Source organism: Nycticebus coucang, chromosome 16 (genome assembly GCF_027406575.1).
Source record: "Nycticebus coucang isolate mNycCou1 chromosome 16, mNycCou1.pri, whole genome shotgun sequence".
NCBI classification, from domain to species: domain Eukaryota; kingdom Metazoa; phylum Chordata; class Mammalia; order Primates; family Lorisidae; genus Nycticebus; species Nycticebus coucang.
Genome location: NC_069795.1, coordinates 11,298,518 through 11,319,924, shown reverse-complemented (window position 1 = coordinate 11,319,924; position 21,407 = coordinate 11,298,518). Strand labels below are relative to the sequence as shown.

The 21,407-nt window shown below is 43.7% G+C and overlaps 1 protein-coding gene across 1 annotated transcript in view; it reads left to right on the top strand.

The window, feature by feature from the left end:
• Nucleotides 1-7,371, top strand: part of MRPS6 (mitochondrial ribosomal protein S6) — a 68,982-nt gene extending 61,611 nt beyond the window's left edge. Inside the window, exon 3 of the mRNA XM_053564923.1 lies at nucleotides 6,768-7,371. Coding sequence (XP_053420898.1) covers nucleotides 6,768-6,957 — 190 coding nt within the window. The 3' untranslated portion in view covers nucleotides 6,958-7,371. The remainder of the gene's footprint in view (nucleotides 1-6,767) is intronic.
• The last annotated feature ends 14,036 nt before the right edge of the window (nucleotides 7,372-21,407 follow it).

Here is a 21,407-nt window from a genome sequence, read left to right as displayed (position 1 = left end):
AGCTTTGGTAGTTTATATTCTTTAATAAATTTGACCATTTACCTGAGCTATCAAATTTATTGCAAAACTTTCCCTGTGATCCTTTTAATGTTGTAAAATCTGTAGTCAGTTTCACCAGCCTCCTTCCCACTGCTGCTAATTTGTGTCTACCTCCTTTCTCTGGTTTTCTTTTTTCTGCATTAGGAATTTCTTCACACCCCATCCCCTCCCTCTTACTGGATTTAATTTCTTCTTTTTTCAGTTTCATTCCTAGGTGTTCAGTACATACAAATTTCCTGTTGAGTATTGCTTCAGTAGGATCCCCAGGTTTAGATATATTGTGCTTTGATTTTCATTCAATTAAAGTACTTTTAATTTGCCTTTTGGTTTCTTCTTTGACTACTTAGTCACTTAGACATGTGTTTAGTTTCCTGAGTGTTTGGGGATTTCCCCAAGATCTTTCTGTCTGACTTAATTCCCTTTAGGTTTATAAAGACTTGTTTTATGGCCCAGAATATGGTTCACTTTGGTCATTGTTCTGTGTGCGCAAAAGGAAGATGCATATCCTGCTACTTACTACTGGGTGAAGGATTCTGTAAATGTCAGTTCCGCTTGGTTGATGTTGTTGTTCACTTTTTCTGTATTCTTGCTGGTTTTGTATATGGTCATTCTGCCAATACTGAGAGAGGAATGTTAAAAGCCCCAGTTGTTAATTGTTGATTAATGTATTTCTCTGCTCCGGTATCTTCTTCCTGTATGCTGATGCCCTGCTATCTAGTGCATACACACTTAAGATCATCATGTCTTACATTCATGATGTTGAAGAAATTTGCCATAACCAAACCAGCTCTTCAGGATATTCTCAAACCTGTCCTCCATAATGACCATCCCAATCCTCGACCACAAAGGTAAACTCACTCAGAAACTTTTGATCAAACTCCAACATCCACAATGGTTAAAGGATTAAAAACGTCCACTGGACTTTTTAAAAACTCGATACCCAAAATTTTACCAGACTTATCAATATTCTCCATTAATGTGAACTGCTTAAACTGTCCTCTAAAGAGGCACAGGTTAGCTGACTGGATACAAAAACTCAGGACAGATATTTGCTGCATACAAGAGTTACATCTGACCTTAAAAGATAAATATAGACTCAGGGTGAAAGGATGGTTGTCCATATTTCAGGCAAATGGTAATCAGAAAAAAGCAGGTGTTGCAATTCTATTTGCAGACACAATAGGCTTTAAACCAACAAAATAAGGAAGGATAAGAATGGTCACTTCATATTTGTTAAGGGTAATACTCAATGTGATTTCAATTATTAATATTTATGCACCTCAGAAGGTGCCTCAATTTATAAGAGAAACTCAAGCAGACATGAGCAACTTGATTTCCTCCAGCTCCATAATAGTTGGAGATTTCAACACTCCCTTGGCAGTGTTGGATAGATCCTCCAATAAGAAGCTGAGCAAAGAAATTTTAGATTTAAACCTAACCATCCAACATTTGGATTTAGGAGACATCTACAGAACATTTCATCCCAACAAAACTGAATATACATACTTCTCATCAGCCCACAGAACATACTTCAAAATCGATCACATCTTAGGTCACAAGTCTAACCTCAGTAAATTTAAAGGAATAGAAATTATTCCTTGCATCTTCTCAGACCACCATGGAATAAAAGTTGAACTCAGTAACAACAGGAATCTGCATACTCATACAAAAACACGGAATTTAAGTAACCTTATGCTGAATGATAGCTGGGTCAGAGATGAGATTAAGAAGGAAACTGCCAAACTTCTGGAACAAAACTACAATGAAGACACGAATTATCAGAACCTCTGGGATACTGCAAAGGCAGTTCTAAGAGGGAAATTTATAGCACTGCAAGCCTTCCTCAAGAGAACGGAAAGAGAGGAAGTTAACAACTTAATCTCAAGCAACTGGAAAAGGAAGAACATTCCAACCCCAAACCCAGTAGAAGAAAAGAAATAACCAAAATTAGAGCAGAATTAAATGAAATTAAAAACAAAAGAATTATACAACAGATCAATAAATTAAAAAGTTGGTTTTTTGAAAAGGTCAATAAAATAGATAAACCTTTGGCTAACCTAACCAGGAAAAAAAGAGTAAAATCTCTAATTTCATCAGTCAGAACAAAGATGAAATAACAACAGACTCCTCAGAAATTCAAAAAATCCTTAATGAATATTACAAGAAACTTTATTCTCAGAAATATGAAAATCTGAAGGAGATTGACCAATACTTGGAAGCACATCACCTTCCAAGACTTAGCCAGAATCAAGTGGAAATGTTGAACAGACCCATATCAAGTTCCGAAATAGCATCAACCATCCAAAATCTCCCTAAAAAGAAAAGCCCGGGACCAGATGGCTTCACGTCAGAATTTTACCAAACCTTTAAAGAGGAACTAGTACCTATATTACTCAACCTGTTCCAAAATGTAGAAAAAGAAGGAAGACTACCCAACACATTCTATGAACAAACATCACCCTGATCCCCAAAGCAGGAAAAGACCCAACAAGAAAAGAAAATTATAGGCCAATATCACTAATGAACATAGATGCAAAAATATTCAACAAGATCCTAACAAACAGAATCCAGCAACACATCAAACAAATTATACATCATGACCAAGCCGGTTTTATCTCAGGGTCTCAAGGCTGGTTCAAAATACGTAAATCTATAATTCAGCACATAAACAAATTAAAAAACAAAGACCATATGATTCTCTCAATTGATGCAGAAAAAGCTTTTGATAATATCCAGCATCCCTTCATGATCAGAACACTGATTGGTATAGAAGGGACATTACTTAAACTGGTAGAGGCCATCTACAGCAAACCCACAGCCAATATCGTATTGAATGGACTTAAATTGAAATCATTTCCACTCATATCAGGAACCAGACAAGGCTGCCCATTGTCTCCACTGCTCTTTAACATTGTAATGGAAGTTTTAGCCATCGCCATTAGGGAAGAAAAGGCGATCAAGGGTATCCATATAGGGTCAGAAGAGCTCAAACTTTCGCTCTTTGCAGATGATATGATTGTATATCTGGAAAACACCAGGGATTCTACTACAAAACTCTTAGAAGTGATCAAGGAATACAGCAGCATCTCAGGTTACAAAATCAGCATTCATAAATTGGTAGCCTTTATACATACCAACAATAGTCAAGCTGAAAAAACAGTTAAGGACTCTTCCATTCACAGTAGTGCCAAAGAAGATGAAATATTTGGGAGTTTATCTAAGAAAGGACGTGAAAGTCTCTATAAAGAGAAGTATGAAACTCTAAGAAAAGAAATAGCTGAAAATGTTAACAAATGGAAAAACATACCATGCTCATGGCTGGGAAGAATCAACATTGTTAAAATGTCCATACTACCCAAAGCAATATGTAATTTCAACGCAATCCCTATTAAAGCTCCACTGTCATACTTTAAAGATCTTGAAAAAAAAATACTTCGTTTTATATGGAATCAGAGACAACCTCGAATAGCCAAGACATTACTCAGAAAGCAGGAGGAATCATGCTACTGGACCTCAGACTATACTATAAATGGATAGTGATCAAAACAGCATGGTACTGGCACAAAAACAGAGAAGATGATGTCTGGAACAGAATAGAGAACCAAGAGATGAATCCAGCTACTTACCTTTATTTGATCTTTGACAAGCCAGTTAAAAACATTCAGTGGGGAAAAGATTATCTATTTAACAAATGGTGCTGGGTGAACGGGCTGGCAACCTGTAGAAGACTGAAAGTGGACCCATACCTTTCACCATTAACTAAGATAGGCTCTCACTGGTTTAAAGATTTAAACTTAAGGGCGGTGCCTGTGGCTCAAGGAGTAGGGCACCGGTCCCATATGCCGGAGGTGGCGGGTTCAAACCCAGCCCCGGCCAAAAACCAAAAAAAAAAAAAAAAAGATTTAAACTTAAGACATGAAACTATAAAAATACTAGAAAGAGAGTACAGGGAAAACCCTTGAAGAAATCGGTCTGGGTGAGTATTTTATGAGGCGGACCCCCCGGACAATTGAAGCAGCTTCAAAAATACACTATTGGAACCTGATCAAACTAAAAAGCTTCTGCACAGCCAGGAACACGGTAAGTAAGGCAAGCAAACAGCCCTCAGAATGGGAGAAGATATTTGCAGACTATGTCTCCAACAAAGATTTAATAACCAGAATCCACAGAGAACTCAAATGTATAAGCAAGAAAGGAACAAGTGATCCCATTGCAGGCTGAGCAAGGGACTTGAAGAGAAACTTCTCTGAAGAAGACAGGCACATGGCCTTCAGGCATGAGAAAATGCTCATCATCCTTAATCATCAGAGAAATGCATATCAAAACTACTTTGAGATATCATCTAACTCCAGTAAGATTAGCCTGTATCACAAAATCCCAAAATCAGAGATGTTGGCATGGATGTGGAGAAAAGGGAACACTACACTGCTGGTGGGAATGCACATTAATACATTCCTTTTGGAAAGATGTTTAGAGAACACTTAGAGATCTAAAAATAGACATACCATTCAATCCTATAATTTCTCTACTAGGTATATACCCAGAAGCCAAAAATCACATTATAACAAAGGTATTTGCACCAGAATGTTTATTGCAGCCCAATTCATACTTGCTAAGTCATAGAAAAAGCCCAAGTGCCCATCGACCCACGAATGGATTAATAAATTGTGGTATATGTACACCATGGAATATTATGCGGCCTTAAAGAAAGATGGAGACTTTACCTCTTTCATGTTTACATGGATGGATCTGGAACATATTCTTCTTAGTAAAGTATCTCAAGAATGGAAGAAAAAGTATCCAATGTACTCAACCCTACTATGAAACTTATTTATGGCTTTCATATGAAAGCTATAACCCAGTTTTAACCTAGAAATAGGGGAATGGGAAGAGAGACAGAAGGGAGGGGGGAGGATGGGTGGAGGGAGGGTGATTGGTGGGATTACACCTGCGGTGCATCTTACAAGGGTACATGTGAAACTTAGTAAGTGTAGAATGTAAATGTCTTAACACAATAACTAAGAAAGTGCCAGGAAGGCTATGTTAACCAGTGTGATGAAAATGTGTCAAACGATCTATAAAACCAGTGTATGGTGCCCCATGATCGCATTAATGAACACAGCTATGATTTAATAATAATAAAAAAAAAAAGAAAAAGATCATTGTGTCTTCTTGGTGACTCCGTCATCGTGTATTGTGTCTCTCTATCCCTGGTCATTTTCTTTGCTCTGGAGTCTACTTTGATATCGCTGTAGCCACTTGAGCTTTCTTTTGATTTGTTTTTGCTTAATATATATTTTTCTGTCCTTTTAATTATTTCTTTACTTGAACGATTTTCCCACCAGGCTTGGGTAAGAGTGAATGATCCTTGGGAAATTTTCTTAAAACTTTTGAACCCTCTTTGCTTTTTGTATGGAATTACAAAGATGCCAGCCCTTTTCTGGTAAGTTTCTTTCTTGCTGAATTTATTCTTTTTCAATTAGATTTTCCTGCATTCTATGACAATTACACGTGTTGTCCTGTACCAGCACTGTTAAAGACTCACTCTGCACCTTCCCTGTGTTAGTCTCTGCTCAGGGTGCAAGGTAGTAGGAGGTAGTACAGAGCCCCCCTTCCTGTGGCCACGTAAACAAAGAGCTACAGTGCCTGTGGTGAGAAAGTGCTGTGGGGAACAAAATCAAGCAATGAGTGAGGGTGCCAGAGAGAAAAGGGGTTGGGCAGGTGGGTCAAGGAGAGGGCTACTTGAGAAGTGGTTACAGAAGCCTCTGTGGGAAGGGACATCTGGGCAGAAAGGTGATAGAGGTGTGGGGTGCACTGTGTGGAACGTGGGCAAAGAACATTTGGCCCAAGGAACAGCGAGTGCAGAGGAGAGTGTGTTTGGGCTTCTGAGAATGGTGTGGCCAGTAGAACAAAGCAAGTGGTGTTAGAAGGCTCTTCTGAACCAGCTAGAACATGGCAGGATTTTGAAGTCCTGCAATGAAAACTGTCCAAATCCAGCAGTACAAGGGAGGCTTGAACTTTCTGCTCTGGGAGTAGAGGTGGGCAGGGAAGAAGGATGCTGCTTTGTGTTGTTAGCGCAGACTGAGTGACCTTGAAGGCCACTGAGATGTGTGGGCCTTGTCTGGTGTGAGTAGGTGTCAAATTCCTTTTCTTACCCAAGGTTCAAACAATTTTTTTGTTGTTGTTCCTCGTTAGTCTTGAACATAGAGGACAGGTGAGCCTTGTGCTGCCTTTAATCCTTTCTCTTGTTTGTGAAGTGGGGCTTGTACTTGTTGTATCTGTTAGGTATGTTAACTCACATGTAAAATCCTTTGGAAAATTAGAAAACTACCTAGTAGATGTTTTCACAACAATCATCACTTGATAATCTGGAAAGTTCAGTCTCATTGGTGGGTTAGACAGTTCTGTTCATGCACCCATGATTTCCCGGTACTTCGTAGTTTTTCCCACTGTATGGAATGTCACAATGCTTTCTGTTGCCCTAATGGTTTCTTTGGATTTGTATTTTCACCAGAGTAATGGGAACAGCCATAGGAAAAGAGAGATGGGGCACACTACTGTACCTCTGTGTAGTTGGTCAGCTGGGAGTTTCTATTCGGGCAAGGGTGCGTTTGTGTTTGTTTGTACTTGATGTCTGTCTAGGAAGAGTAAAATGGAAACATTGACCAAAATAGGGGAATTATTATGTTTCAGAATGCAGGCATTCACAAATTTTTATTTTATTGCAGGTATTTCTTGGTGGATTTTTATGCACCAACAACAGCTGTTGAAAGCATGATGGAGCACTTGTCTCGAGACACTGATGTGATTAGACCGAATATTGTAAAACATCCTCTGACCCAGGAAACAAAAGAGTGTGAAGGGATTGTCCCAGTCCCACTTGAAGAAAAGTTATATTCCACGAAGAAGAGGAAGTGAGAAGATTGACCAGATTTTAGCCCTGAATTTAATTCTCTCTCATTTGCACAGCACAGTGATGTGAATAGTGTACAGGTTGGCCTTTATGTGAGAGTGCATTGCAGGTGCATCTGATTTTCCTAGGGTATTTTTAACTCTTGGTCCCCTTTGCTTCAAGAGACGGGGAGACTGCCCACTGAGAACTGCTCTGTAATCTGCAGTCCCAGCAAATCATTCTTGATCTTGTTTTCATTAATCTAATTTCTCTGGCAGGACTTTCTTCTCGTGACAGTAACATCATTTTGATGAGCAGAATTTACAAGACTGCCTAAGATTGTGTGCTGGTCATTCAGACTATTAAACCATGCAAAAATAAAACTGGAAGACCACTGGATTGTATGGACAACTTTTGCTTAGAGTTAATAAACCTGACTGGAGAAACTCTGGGAGGTGTTTTTTGTCTTCACCTATTTCCTTACGGCACACGGCCCAGGGCTTCACGAATGCCCAGTGGTGGGAGGGAGGTATTTCCCCCAAACCTGCTGAAATTCAGAGGCAGATTAGGGGGCAGTGGAGGTGTGTCCCTTCCTTGACCACAGGCCATTCTACAAAATCAGGAAGTTTTTTCTCTTCCTTCTCACTTGTCTTTGTGGAGGGACTCGTGTTTTCTGGGGCAGTTGAGCTCTGGTACTGCTTCTGTCATTTCTTTTCCTTGGCACCTGCTGGCTGCCCTGCCTCTGTTAGCCCCAGGCAGGCCTCTTTAAGAAAGTCACGTCCTGGCAGTGGCTTGGCTTCTGGGATAGGTGAGGATAAGTTAGTCACTTGCATCTCATCCCCTGTCTCCTCAGGGCTGGAGAATTGGGAAGACTTGCCCAGCACTTCCACCTTACCAGGGATGCCCAGCACAGAGTGTTTGTCACCAGTGCAGAGAACAGAGCTTCTGTGTATAGTCTGTGGTTATGTTGATTCGTATGATCAGACCACTCTGAAGCAGGACGCAGCCGAGAGACCTGGCCTCTGCCACGTGTTTAACTGTGGCAAGACTGAAGGATGAAGGGTTGTGTGTGAGGTACCCAGGGAGGGCACTTCTCCAGCTCCCAGGCGCTGCTTCCTTTGTGCAGCTGCCTGTCTCTGTACTGGGTCACCAGCTCTGTCACTTTGCTTATTCTTACGAGCAGGGTGTATCCAGCTTCAACTTCCTACAGAAGCGAAAAGCTATAGTAAAGAAGGTTGTTAAGAACTGTAGAGGCAATCTAGGAGGACGTGCTGCTTCGTGTCGTACTGGAAGTTTCCTGAAGGCAAGGCCCTCCGTGCTCAGGAGCAGCTCCTCTGCCAGACGCCTCACGTCTCTGTCTGCTTTCGGATGCCACCTGAGGGACAGTCTGTTCTGTAGAGCTTACTAAGTGTGTGTCGTACTGCACGTTTTTTTCTGTGAACCTCATTTAATCCTTTCAGCAGCCCCTTGGAGGGAACGTGGTTATCACACTTAGATTTGACTTTGACTCCACGGGTACCAGGTGATAGCTGGGATCTTAAACTGGGAACTCTGATGCCATATGGTGTTTTCTGTCCATCTAATAACATTGAGGTTGTCTTTGCCCTCTGGGGTTAAACAGGGAACCTGGGCATCTGTGGTGAAGTGTCACCACTCAGGTAATGATACTAGTCCTTGGGGCCTGAATGTGCCACTGGTACTTCCTTTTCCTGCACCCACTAGTCCCCGAGAAGACTATTGACAACCAGTGGGCGTTATGGGTTATGCAGGTGTCCAGAGTCCTGTGGTACAGTTTAGAGAGTATTCGGAAGGAGGCTGGCTAGTAGGACGGCTGTGCGCTGCCAGCTCCCCTCCTTGGAAGCTCTAATATGAAGCCACTGTATTTCCCCTCTGAGCCTCTGCAACCTCAGCAACAAAGGGCCCTCACAGCCGCCGACCTGTCAAGAGAGCCGGCGTTGTGCTGGCAGCTCGTTTGCTGTCAAAGCTGAGCCTCCCCTCTTCTTGCCCAAGCTGGGGTGGCCCAAGGTACTGTTTGGGTAGTCCACTCCTTCACAGGACAATGGTAAATGTGGGCACAGGGCTGGAAGTAGAGCTGTGGACAGAGATGGCACCTGGCTGATAGTTCGTGGGGAAGGCTGGCAGTGTGGAGGATGCCAGGGGGAGGTGCTGCTTTGGGCACTGCAGGAGGTGAGAAGATGGGTTGTGAGGCTGAATCCTGCAGGGTAAGGGGTGTTGTGTGACATGGGCAGGGGACACGGTGCATGAAGACACCTGAGGTCTGGGCTGGAGAATAGAAGGGCAGAGGGGACATAACAAGGAACCGAAATCTGGGCGCTGGAGAACCCTGGGGAATAAGCACAGCTCCAGGGCGTCTGATGGGAATGAGCCACAGACTCACCAGAGAGTGGCCTCAGGTGAAGCAGCAGCTCAACCTGGTTCATTCATGTCTGCGCAAAGTGCTGTCCTCAGGCTTATAACCTTGACTCTGAGGGTCCACTTTGGACGGGATCGATCTGACTGATGTTCTTGGCTTGCCCCAGCTGCACGGTAGGACACTGTACTTGGAATTCTAAGCAGAACTTAAGAGGAATTTCTCTTAGCATTTATGAAACAGCCAACAGTCAAGGTCATGGTCCTTTCAGTGTTCAGTTACTCCTAGTATTTCCTGAAAGACTTTTACTTTTGCCAGCAGCTCTGCCACGTGCCTGGAGGATTGTGTGCTGACTCAGGTGCACCAGGGCCAAGGGCCTGAGAGGGGCTGCATGTCAGCAATGCTTCCAGGAGCTGGCAGCACCCAAGTGCAAAGGTAGTGGCCACAGTTCAGGCCTGTGACAAGCAGGGATTGTTTTGTGAAGGTGGGCCCAGGGAGACGGAAGATGAGGTGGACCCAGGAAGCTGTTCCCTGAGTTTCAGAAGCTGCTTCTGTGACATTGTGACATTCACCAGTGTTGGATACAGCCTTTCAGGAAGCATCCTAGAAGAGCTGTTGTCCACTCCAGATCACCTGGAGGATACAAGATAGTGCTGTCTTTACTCTCCTGACAGCTCCATGAGGCACATGTCCCACTCCGAGTGTTGCCCACACCCACTCACAGCCACAACGGGAGGTGCTGAGGTGGGGTGCTGTGTGCAGAGTCCACTCTTGGTCTGTACCCACCCTGGAGCCAGGCCCCAGGCGTCCTCACTGCCACAGGAGGGAGAGATTTTATTTTTTGTTTTAATGGTTTTTTTTTTAATGGGCAAAGTTTTCCTCATTTTCTTGGGGTGAGAGGGTTCTTCACTAGGGAACTAAGTGAACAGATGGGGAAACAAGCCTGGAGAAAGAAGGGCTGGGGAGGAATCTCTGCAGTAGTGCAGGCACTAGGTTGTAACCAGGACGATAACTGGACAGAAAAGAAATGGAATAGACAGATGAGGAACAGGGAAAGAAATGGAAGATTAGTTAATTGTATTTGGTTCAAATTATTCCGGTGCTAAAATAAAAACATTTTACAGGGAAATAATTGAAGCCATTAATGGAGGCAGGAGAGGGATCAACAGAGCATCACAACTTAGAAAATTATCTGGAGATTGATCTCTATTACATTGATTCACTGACGATCTAACCACAGTTTTAATTCACTAGGTGATTAATTTTTTTCCTAATATAACTTTGAATATATCATCTTTTCTCTGTCCTTGAATTATGTATTATAGAGCAATTAGACTGGTAGGTCTGTGAAATCTGAAGGAGCCAATCTTTCAAGATGGATCCTGAATGGCTACCTGGGCGAGGGAGAGTTTTTAATCTTAAGTCTTCAAAGGGAGTGCTGAGAAGAACAGGAGAAAGCTTAATGTTTCCTAGAAACCAGGCTTTGTCCTGTCCTGCTGCCGCCTGCTCCATCATTTCCCACGGAGCTTTTTTTCTCCGCGTTGCTCTGGGGTGTATTTAGAGCACATAAATGACAGGTGCTACCCTGGGCAGGGCACAAAGGCCAAATGGATAGTGTCCCTGACCTCAGGGCTCTCAGATGAGGGAATAAATAGCCTACTAGCCAGAGAGGGATATTTAGCTATCTAAATTACGGCCATAATAAACATAATAATTGAGGTCAGACCAAGTGCCATGGAAAAGGGGACAACTGCATTGGGGCTAGGAGGTTTCCCAGCAGGGCTGTCGTAGCAGCTGGCATGGCAACTACTAGTGAGGGGCATAGGCCAGGAGACGAGAGGTGACACCCATGGGCTCCTGTGGCCCCTGGACCAGGCAGGGACAGTGTGGTGGCGGGAAGGAGTGTGGAGCGGGCCTACAGCTGGAGATCAGACTAAGGATCTTTTCGGAGAGCAAGAATGAGTCCTGTGCATATTAACTTCTCTGAAGTGTCCCCTAGTGGAGCGACCCTGCCTCCTGCATGTTTGTGAGGAGAGAAATGATTCTGCAAATTGGCCCTGGGAAAGTGTAAAGCAGGGCTGAAGCCAGGGTTTCTGCTATGCAGGTGGAGGGGGACAAGTAGACTAAGAGAGTGGGAGTGCTCGCGTACTGACCCCTCCAACCAGGCTGTGTCTTGCAGTGTGCGTGGGAGTGGATGAGAAGCATGCCCTGTCCTCTGCTGTGCTACAAACCAGGACTCAGCAGAGAGATCGCAGTGGAAACAGGCAAGAGAGTGGATGGTGGGAAGTTTCCAGGGCAATTTATGGGATTCTTGGTCACGCTGAAAATAGTTCAGCAGAGGAAGGAGCATAGGACTTTGGGTGGGAGGCCTCTAAGGGCCCTGGCTTTGCTGCCCACCAGCATCTTGACCATGAACAGTGGCTTCTCAGTATCCTCATGGAAAGTTTGTCCAGGGAACCAGCCGGCCCCAAAGAGCCCTTCTGGAATCAGCCCTTGGACTGAGTTTGCTGAGAGGTAGTTCCTTCAGTGATCCAGAAACTGGGTAGTTGGTAGGACAGGGAGATGGGGAAGGGTTAAAAAGATATCTCAAGGGCTTATTTTCATAACCTGGGGTGGGGGGAGGTTCTGTGGGTTCTCTGGGTATGTTACTCTACTTCTAAACAGAATAGGCACTGTCTTCAATCAAGAAAACAGCAAAGGGAGCCCCAGGGGTCAGCAGTCCTTTGCTGGGCTCAGATTACCAACATTCTTTTTGTTCTCTGAAAACTGAAGGTTTAAAAGGTTATGGACTTAGAATCAAATACAGGGAAGAGGCATTCTTTTAATGTATAGGAGGAAAACAGGGTGATAACCAAGAAGTCCACAAGTAACAGTAAAGTCTAGTTTTTGAGTACTGTACCATGACCCCCCAAATCAACTTTAAGTTTGTAGTAACAGCAGCAATACCTACATGACCCCAAACGTTCCCAGCTCCCTGGCAATATGACAAAATCATCAGATCAGAGTCCTGGAACCAAACCTCCTCTCCGGAGTACTCACGTCTTTCGATGACTAGATTGTGACTAGGTATTGCATCTGAACCTTGTCCCCAGAACACCAGCAAAATCACATTTCCCAGAGAAGGCCATTTGCCCTGAGACAATTCCATTGTGAGTGGAAAGAACAAGGAAGCAGTGTTCAGCAGACAATGCCAGAAGTTAGGATTATGCAAAATGCACTCTTTACCCTCCATTCCAAGGAAGTGGAAGACTCCCTTGTTTCCCTAACCTCACACAGCCTAGGTGATTGTGACTTGGGCTGGCACCCTTGGTCCAGATGGATCCCCAAGTGTAAGCACCTCTTTGTGGAAGATGAGCTATCACTCACCTTAGGCAGAGGTGTCAAGCTCCTCAAGGGCACAGTCAGTGCTTGCTATTGGAGAATTTCATGTTTGTGAATTCGCCCACTTGCTCAGATGGACTTGTAAGCCCCAAACCAGAATTTGTGGTGGCTTTGCAGTCATTCACGGGTATGCATAGAGTGCATTAAATTTGAGTTGCCTGACAAATCTATTCCCAGCCAAGGTGGAACAGAGCAACATTCTGCCTTCTTGTTTTAGCTCTTATGCTCTTTGTGTCTTGTTAACAGGCTACTTAGTGCCATGTTTCTTGGCTCTATGTACTTTTTGTTGGTGATGAAAATGACTCCCAGTATAGCACTGAAGTGCTGTGTTGCTAAGTGCAAGGGTGTGATGTGGCTTAGGAAGAAAATACCCAATAGATAAGTTTTATCCACACATGAGTTCTAGTTCGGTTGGCCTGGAGTTCAGTGTTAATGAATCAACAATATGTAGTAAATAAGATGTCTTTAAAAAGAAACACACAAAACAAAGTCCTGTACTGATGGGTTGAGCTGAGCATTGTGGCCGGGGCTCCCTGGGTTCCCTGAGTCAGTGTTCACAGCAACTTATGGAACATAACCACTTTGAATAATGAGAATTTTGCTTGCTTTTTCTGCTGAGGACCTCTCTGATGGCTTTCTGTACTTCTCCAACTTTCATCTATAGTAAAGATTTGTATTCTCACAGTTGTTTTCCTTCTGCTTGTGTCCTGTCACTCTGCCTCCTCTTCTCACTCCTTCACTTTTTCTTCTCCACCAGCTCCTGCTCACTAATGGACTAGAAAGCTTTTCTCTTTGAGAACACTTAGAAATTACTGGGGAGAAGGAGACAGACTGCCTCATTTGTCTCCAGCCTTAGGGCCAGGCAGGTCGGGTGGGGTCACCTGACGCTGGGGAGGGGGATGAGAAGTGGGACTGCAGTCTCCCTCCAGGAGCCGTGAGAGCTCAGGGGTTTTCAGATCCTCCAAGTAAAACGCATTTTAATTACCTTTAAGACAACAGCAAAGGGTTGTTCACAAAGCACAAAGAATTTTAAAGGCACTGGTTGTTCACAAAGCACAAAGAATTTTTTTTTTTTTTTTTTTTATTGTTGGGGATTCATTGAGGGTACAATAAGCCAGGTTACACTGATTGCAATTGTTAGGTAAAGTCCCTCTTGCAATCATGTCTTGCCCCCATAAAGTGTGACACACACCAAGGCCCCACCCCCCTCCCTCCGTCCACCAAGACCCCACCCCCCTCCTTCTGCTTCCCCCCCCATAACCTTAATTGTCATTAATTGTCCTCATATCCAAATTGAGTACATAGGATTCATGCTTCTCCATTCTTGAAGCACAAAGAATTTTAAAGGCACTGGTTTTACAGAGTTAGCTGTTACAACAAATGTTCCAAAGGTTAGCTCCCAGATAAGTCTACTATGGAAGAGGTTATTGAATGTGGTTAAATAAAATGTTAGGAAAGTCTCTGCTCAATACCCCTCTGTGTCTCCTAGTCACAACAAAATGGTTTGGCGCTTAAATTTGTTCTGGTGACACATGACAAGAATATGAGTGACTGTCACCAGCTGAGCGCTGGTCCTCCTCTGCTTTCTTTCCTGAAACTTGCACATGATTGAGAAATTAGAAACATTCTTCCAGAAAATCCAAACATACCTAAAAAACCGGAAGATCATATAACCAATGTAAGGTACCTACCACTCAGATTTAACAGGTAGTGTCTTCTTGCTATCTAGCTCTCAGCTCTTTTATTTCAAGGAAATAAAATGTTAGCTGGAATTGAACTCCTTCTTTGTACCCTGTCTTCTCCTATTGCTTCTTTACCCAAAGGTAACCATCAGTCTAAAATCATAACGTGTATCGTTTATATCCATGTTTTACACGTCCAGCAGCAATTTATAACATTGTTTTGTGGATTTTTAATTAAATGGATTCGTGGTGGGTAGACTTCAGGGACTTGCGTTTTTAAATTCAGCACTATGGTTTTGAGATCCGTCATGTGGATACTTGGATACTTACAGATCTAGTTCACTGATTTTTACTGTCATTTATTATGCCATGTGTGGCTATATCCCACTTTATCCACTTGCCTATTAAAGGGCGTATCCAGTTTGACAGGGTTCCAAGCAGTGCTGCAAACGTTTCACTGAAAGCGGAATTACTGGCTCATTGGGTATTTTCATTTTCATCTTTACTCATTATTGACAGATTTCTTTCCAAAGTCACTATATCAATTTATGCATCCGTCAGCAAGATGTAAGTGTTCCTGTTTTCAAACAGCTCCCAGTGGTATAATGTGTTTTAAAAACTATGATGGTGTAATGAGTGTCAAGAAGTGTCTCTTAAACTTTTGTGGCTCAAGGGGTACGGCGCCGGTCCCATATGCCAGAGGTGGCGGGTTCAAACCCAGTCCCGGCCAAAAACCAAAAAAAAAAAAAAAAACTTTTGTATGGAACCAGAAAAAAACCCCCATATAGCTAAGGCAGTTTTTAGTAATAAAAACAAAGTGAGGGGCATTACCATACCAGATTTTAGGCTGTACTACAAAGCCATAGTGGTCAAGACAGCATGGCACTGGCACAAAAATAGAGACATAGACACTTGGGATCAAATGGAAAACCAGGAAATGAAACTAACATCTTATAACCACCTAATATTCGACAAACCAAACCAGAACATACCTTGGGGGAAAGACTCTCTATTCAATCAGTGGTGCTGGGAGAACTGGATATCCACATGTAAAAGACTGAAACTGGACCCGCACCTTTCTCCACTCACAAAAATTGATTCAAGATGTATAAAGGACTTAAATTTAAGGCATGAAACAATAAAAATCCTCAAAGAAAGCATAGGAAAAACACTGGAAGATAGCAGTCTGGGGAAAGACTTCATGAAGAAGACTTCTATGGCAATTGCAACAACAACAAAGATAAACAAATGGGACTTAAACTGAAAAGCTTCTGTACAGCTAAGGAGACAACAACCAAAGCAAATAGATAACCTACACAATGGGAAAGGATATTTGCGTATTTTGAATCAGACAAAAGCTTGATAACTAGGATCTATAGAGAACTCAAATTAATCCACATGGAAAAAGCCAACAATCCCATATATCAATGGGCAAGAAAGATGAATAGAACCTAGAATAGTTGACAGCTACCTAACTGTTCCATAGTAGGAGACTACAGAAATAAATTATGTGTGAATTTACTATGCCACCATTAAAAATCAACACAGGACAGCATGTGAAAATCGTTCTGATGTAGCAACAGGAATAAAAGGAAATTCAAACAATGTCTAATGGTATTCTTAGATAAATAGACTTAATCTGAATATAAGAGATTTGTACCAAAAAAGAGAACTAGCTTTGCAGATAGTAAAAAATGTAGAGAGAATGGGTCAATATAATATCAGTGGGGTTCATAAGATATAATAGAAAGTCAGTGTCTGGCCCTTGGCATAGTTTTGGGCATGGAAACATCTTTGGGTTGGCACCAATTGGAAGAAGACCAAGCAACATGGAAGATGCCCACAAGGAAGCTTGGGTGGGCAGACCAGCCGGGACTGCCAGGTACTCCTTTGCCAGTGCTCACAGTAGGGCCCTGAGGTAGCTTGGTAGGCCCACAAGGGGGCACAGAGTGCTCTGCCGAATGTCCCTAGTGGTGAGCAGGTGGACTTGAGGGAACAGAAGGAGGTTTTGGTTTGAATAATACCTTAACCCTCATCCTTAAAAAGGAAGGACATTGGTTCAGCGCCCGTAGCACATTGGTGCCAGCCACATACACCAAGGCTGGAGGGTTCGAACCCAGCCCAGGCCTGCTAAACAACAATAACAACTGCAACAAAAAATAGCTGGGCATTGTGGCAGGTGCCTGTAGTCCCAGCTACTTGAGAGGCGGAGGCAAGAGAATCGCTTGAGCTCAAGAGTTGGAGGTTGTGTGAGCTGTGAAGCCACGGCACTCTATCAAAGGTGACATAGTGGGACTCGGTCTAAAAAAAAAAAAAAAGAAGATACCATCATTTGGGACAACATAGAAGAATCTGGAGGACATTATGAAGTGAAATAAAGCAGGCAGAGAAAGATAAATACTTCATGGTCCATGCGTCGGTGGAATCTAAAGCTGATAAACTCCTAAAAGCAGAGAGTAAAACTGTGGTTACCAGAGGCTGGGGGTCAGGGGGAGTGGGGAGATGTGGTCAAGGGATACAAAATTTCAGTTAGGAGGAATATGTTTAGGAGTGCTATGTAGTGACCATAGTTAGTAACAATGTATTGTATACTTAGAAATTGCTAAAGAGTAGATTTTAAGTGGTCTCACCACATCAAAAAAATTGTGAGCCTGACATGTCTGGTATATGGGGTCAGCACCCTATTCCTTGAGCCACACACACACACACACAAAAAAAAAAAAGTAAAAAAAAAAATTGTGAGCTAGTATGTTAAACAGCTTGATTTAGCCATTCCACAATGTATACATATATCAAAACATCATATGGTACACCACAAATACAGAGGGTGCCAAAAAAGGTATATATGTGTTAAGAAATTAAAAACCTATTAAAATAGTGATAGTCAATATATACCAATAACAAAAGATGAACCCAAGTCACGTTTGACTTCTGCAATTACAAGAGGTGCTCAAAGTGGTTACCATCAGCAACCAGACACTTTTTGCTTTTTGAGACATAGTCTCACTTTGTTACCCTCACTAGAGTGCCGTAGCATCACAGCTCACGGCAACTTCAAACTCTTGGGCTTAAGTGATTCTCTTGTCTCAGCTTCCCAGGTAGCTGGGACTATAGGCGACTGCCACAATGCCCAGCTATTTTTTTTAGAGATGAAGTCTTGCTCTGGCTCAGGCTGGTCTTGAACTCATGAGCTCAGGCAATCCCCCTGCCTCTGCCTCCCAGAGTGTTGGGATTACAGGCATGAGTCACCATGGCCTGCCCCTTCTTCTTCTTTTTTTTTTTTTTGAGGCAGTCTCATTCTGTCACCCTGGATAGAGTGTTGTGACATCATAGCTCACAGCAACCTCAAACTCTCGGATTCAAGTGAGCCCTTGCCTCAGCCTCCTGGAGCTGGGACTACAGGTGCCCACCAAAATGCCCAATTATGTTTTTGGAGACAGGAGTCTTGCTCTGGCTCAGGCTGGTCTCAAACTCCTGAGCTCAGGCAATCCCCCTGCCTCTGCCTCCCAGAGTATTGGGATTACAGGTGTGAGCCATGACCATGCCTGGCAGTCCAGACACTTATGACGACGAACTCCTGCTTAAGCAACATTGACCAAAGTGCCCACTTATATCGCTGCTCACGCCGTTTCGATGTCTCCCTGCAGCACCGCCAGTGTAGCCTGTTTTCTGTGGCACACCACCTCCTATAAAGTCCCCCATAGTCAGCCCTCTATTGTTCATATTTCCATGATGTTCTAGAATTTCAAGTACGACTTCAAAATGGTCTTGAGCTCTTCCAGCACACCTGTGGTGCCACTATTTTCTTTGATGTCCTTGGTGATGCTGGCATTCGTTTGAGTAACACTATCTTTTGAGTAAACGTCATACTATACATTGTTACTGTAAGTCGATTCAACTTCGAAAAGTACCTAATACATAGATAACATCTCTTAAAATGTATGTACATATTTTTTCACCCCTGGTATATACGTGCATACAAGTTTTACTTGTCAATTAAAAAATTAAACAATATTCATAAATATCTTTCTCTCACCCTGAGATGCCTCATCTGAGCACATTGGAGTGCTTGCTCTTGTGTTGTTTATGAGCGTCCTGAGCTGATTTCAGGGTAAAGAAGTCAATGTTGCAGGTGCGTTTCGTTTTGCTGGAACGTGTCTGAACTGCTTCAAGGGCTGGTTCTGAGCCTAGAAGCTGCTGTTGTACTGAATTGCGTTTGCAGCTCTGCTAATAGTCGCATGCTGGGAAGCGCGAGGCCACCCTGAGCAGGGGTGGAGTGTGGGCCCCTGGTTGTCCATCATGTTTTGTGCTATTATTGGGAAAATGTAGCTTCAAGGGCAATGTAATGCAGTTTGATCTCTTCTTTAAAATAATAAATGGCCAGGGAAAATAGACCAGAATGCTGAGCACCAACATGGGAGCCATAGTGACCTCTGAGGAGTGTGGGCTCGAGTGATCCTCCTGCCTCTGCCTCCTGAGCAGCTGGGACTATAGGCACCCACCACCCCACTCCGGCTAATTTTTTTTCTATTTTTAGTAGAGATGGGTTTCATTTTGCTCAGGCCGGTCTTGAACTCCTGACTTGAAGGACTCCATCCACCTCTGTCTCCTAGAGTGCTAGGATTATAGGTGTGAGCCACCAGGCTGGCCTAATCTCTAATTTTTTTTTTAAATGACCATGTGCTTAACCCACTAGAAAATTTTCCAGTGACATGAAGATAGCTTGAATAAGCAAAACAACATAACAGCCTACAGGGTCGTCACGGCAAACTCTCCTATGCTGCAGACATGTGAACAACACCAGACTTTTATTTAGAGAAAGCTAATAGGATTTGGAATAATTGTTTGACCTGGTTTGTGAAGTCATCATCCCTGGGGCCTTATTAAGCTCTTTCTGGTCTGCAGAGAGACCTACCACATTCTCAGCAAAGCACAACTAATAATAGAATTAAGATGATAGCAGTTTGGATTATTTCAGCCTAAGAAATTATGTCTTTAAAATGGTCTTTTGATAAGGAAAGAGGTTTTCAATGAAGACTGATCAATTGTTAACCGTTTTCACAAGGACAGAGCCATAAGCTGATGGAGAGGGCTTGAAGAGAGAGCCTTGCCAGGGAGGCTGGCATGGGCTGACACAGGTCCTGGGACAACTAACTAGGGAAACACCATCTGTCACAGGAGACCTAGGGGTGGCTTTCTCGTGGCGGCTGGCCAGCAGGTTCCTTGAAGGTCCAGACCTATGATGTCTTGATGAAGGTGTAAGCACACCTAATCCATTCCTGAAAGACCTGTGCTGCACCTCGAAGTGTCTCAATTCTTGGCCAGGACCGGTCTTAGGAGAGCTGGTAGCCATCTGTGTGATTGGAGGGCTGCCAGTGGACCATTGTTGCTGCCGAGCCACCAGGCCTGAAATCCTACCAAGAAACGACCGTTTTTGTCATCGAGCAAGTGGGAATGAAGCATTCAGGGTTTTCCTTTTCTTCTTTTTTTAAATTCAGGATGGAATAAGTTTGGGGATTATGAGATAACTAGCTTAGAATTTTCACTCTTGAAGAGGAAGAATTGTTTAGAAAAATTATTCAGAATTTAGAAATAAGGCAAAGGGGCCCAAACTCTATGTTGTGCGGGAGCATTGTTTGACAAGCTCACCTGTGCCTTCTCAAGGAGAATACACCTGGGTTTGACTTTAGTATTTATTAGCTGATAAGTCCAGACATAGGAAAGTCACGTCCTTTTCTGTCCCTTAGAGAAGAGGTTGTGGTTAACCAGTTTTTTTTTTTTCTTTCTTTCTTTTTTTTTGAGACAGTCTTACTATGTCACCCTGGGTAGAGGGCTGTGGTGTCACAGCTCACAGCAACCTCAAACTCTTGGGCTTAAGTGATTCTCTTGTCTCAGCCTCCCAAGTAGCTTCGACTACAGGTGCCCACTACAATGCCCGGCTATTTTTTGCTGTTGTTGTTGTCATTGTTGCTTAGTAGGCCCTGCCCCAGTGCATGTGGCCGGCGTCCTAACCACTGAGCCACAGGTGCTGAGACAGTTAACGAGTTTTGTATCTAACCTAGCAGGCTTGCTAACATTCTGTTTTGTTCTTAAATGCTGGTAAATTCCACAAATGCTCTTTGATTCACCTGTGCTATCCTACAGGTTTGCTCATTAAAATGAGTTAAATGTTTGTTTCATATTTTTACAAGTTATGTGTGTAACTTTCGAAGCTTAATACTTTGACAGAAGGAGACCACAGGGCATATCTTTAAGAGCGTGGCATTCATCCTCACCCACACAAGCTGAACATGTGGTCACTCATTGAAGGAGGAGGATGGGACAATTCTCACGTAATTCGTGGTTAGTCTTCCCCTTGGTAAGCTGGAGGTAACTGGATGTTTGCTAGCCTTGCTGAAGGCGAGGTCTGTGGGTGGGGCATGGATGAAGCCGTGCCGTGATTCTGACAGCTGTGATGACTAGGGTCCTGTATGAGATCCCTGGTGGGGGCGAAGGTCAAACTGCCGAGTAAGATGTCAGAGGTGGAGATATTCAGGGAGACACCAGGATGACGGGGAAAGTCTTGTTTAAAATGAAATTTGGGGAAGGATAAGGGAGGAGGATTCCAGAGCTGTTGGGGAATGAGGGTCCACGAGAGAACTGGCCACCAGAGGGGCCACCATTTTGGATCATACCCAGCGATTTCTGGGATGGAGGAAGTCATGGGAGGCCCACCCTCATGAAAACAATTTGGGTGACAGGACAGCAGCAGAGGGTCTGAGTGTCTGAGTGAGGTCACAGCCTGCCCTGCCCCAAGGACAGAGGCGTGGGGCCACCTCAGACCCTCACTTGAATGGCTTGAACATCTCACACTAGGATGGTCCAAGGACAGGGCCCCTCTGTGTCACCAGGCTCGCCCATGGGAACAGCTGGGGAGGAGCTGCCTCCCTGCACCCAGCCACAGCAAGCTGCCTTGGGCCTGCAGGGCTGCATTTCACTCTTGGGTGGCCATCTGCAGATGCCAACTCCCCTCCTGCCTCCCACCCTGCGCTGCAGGCTCCTG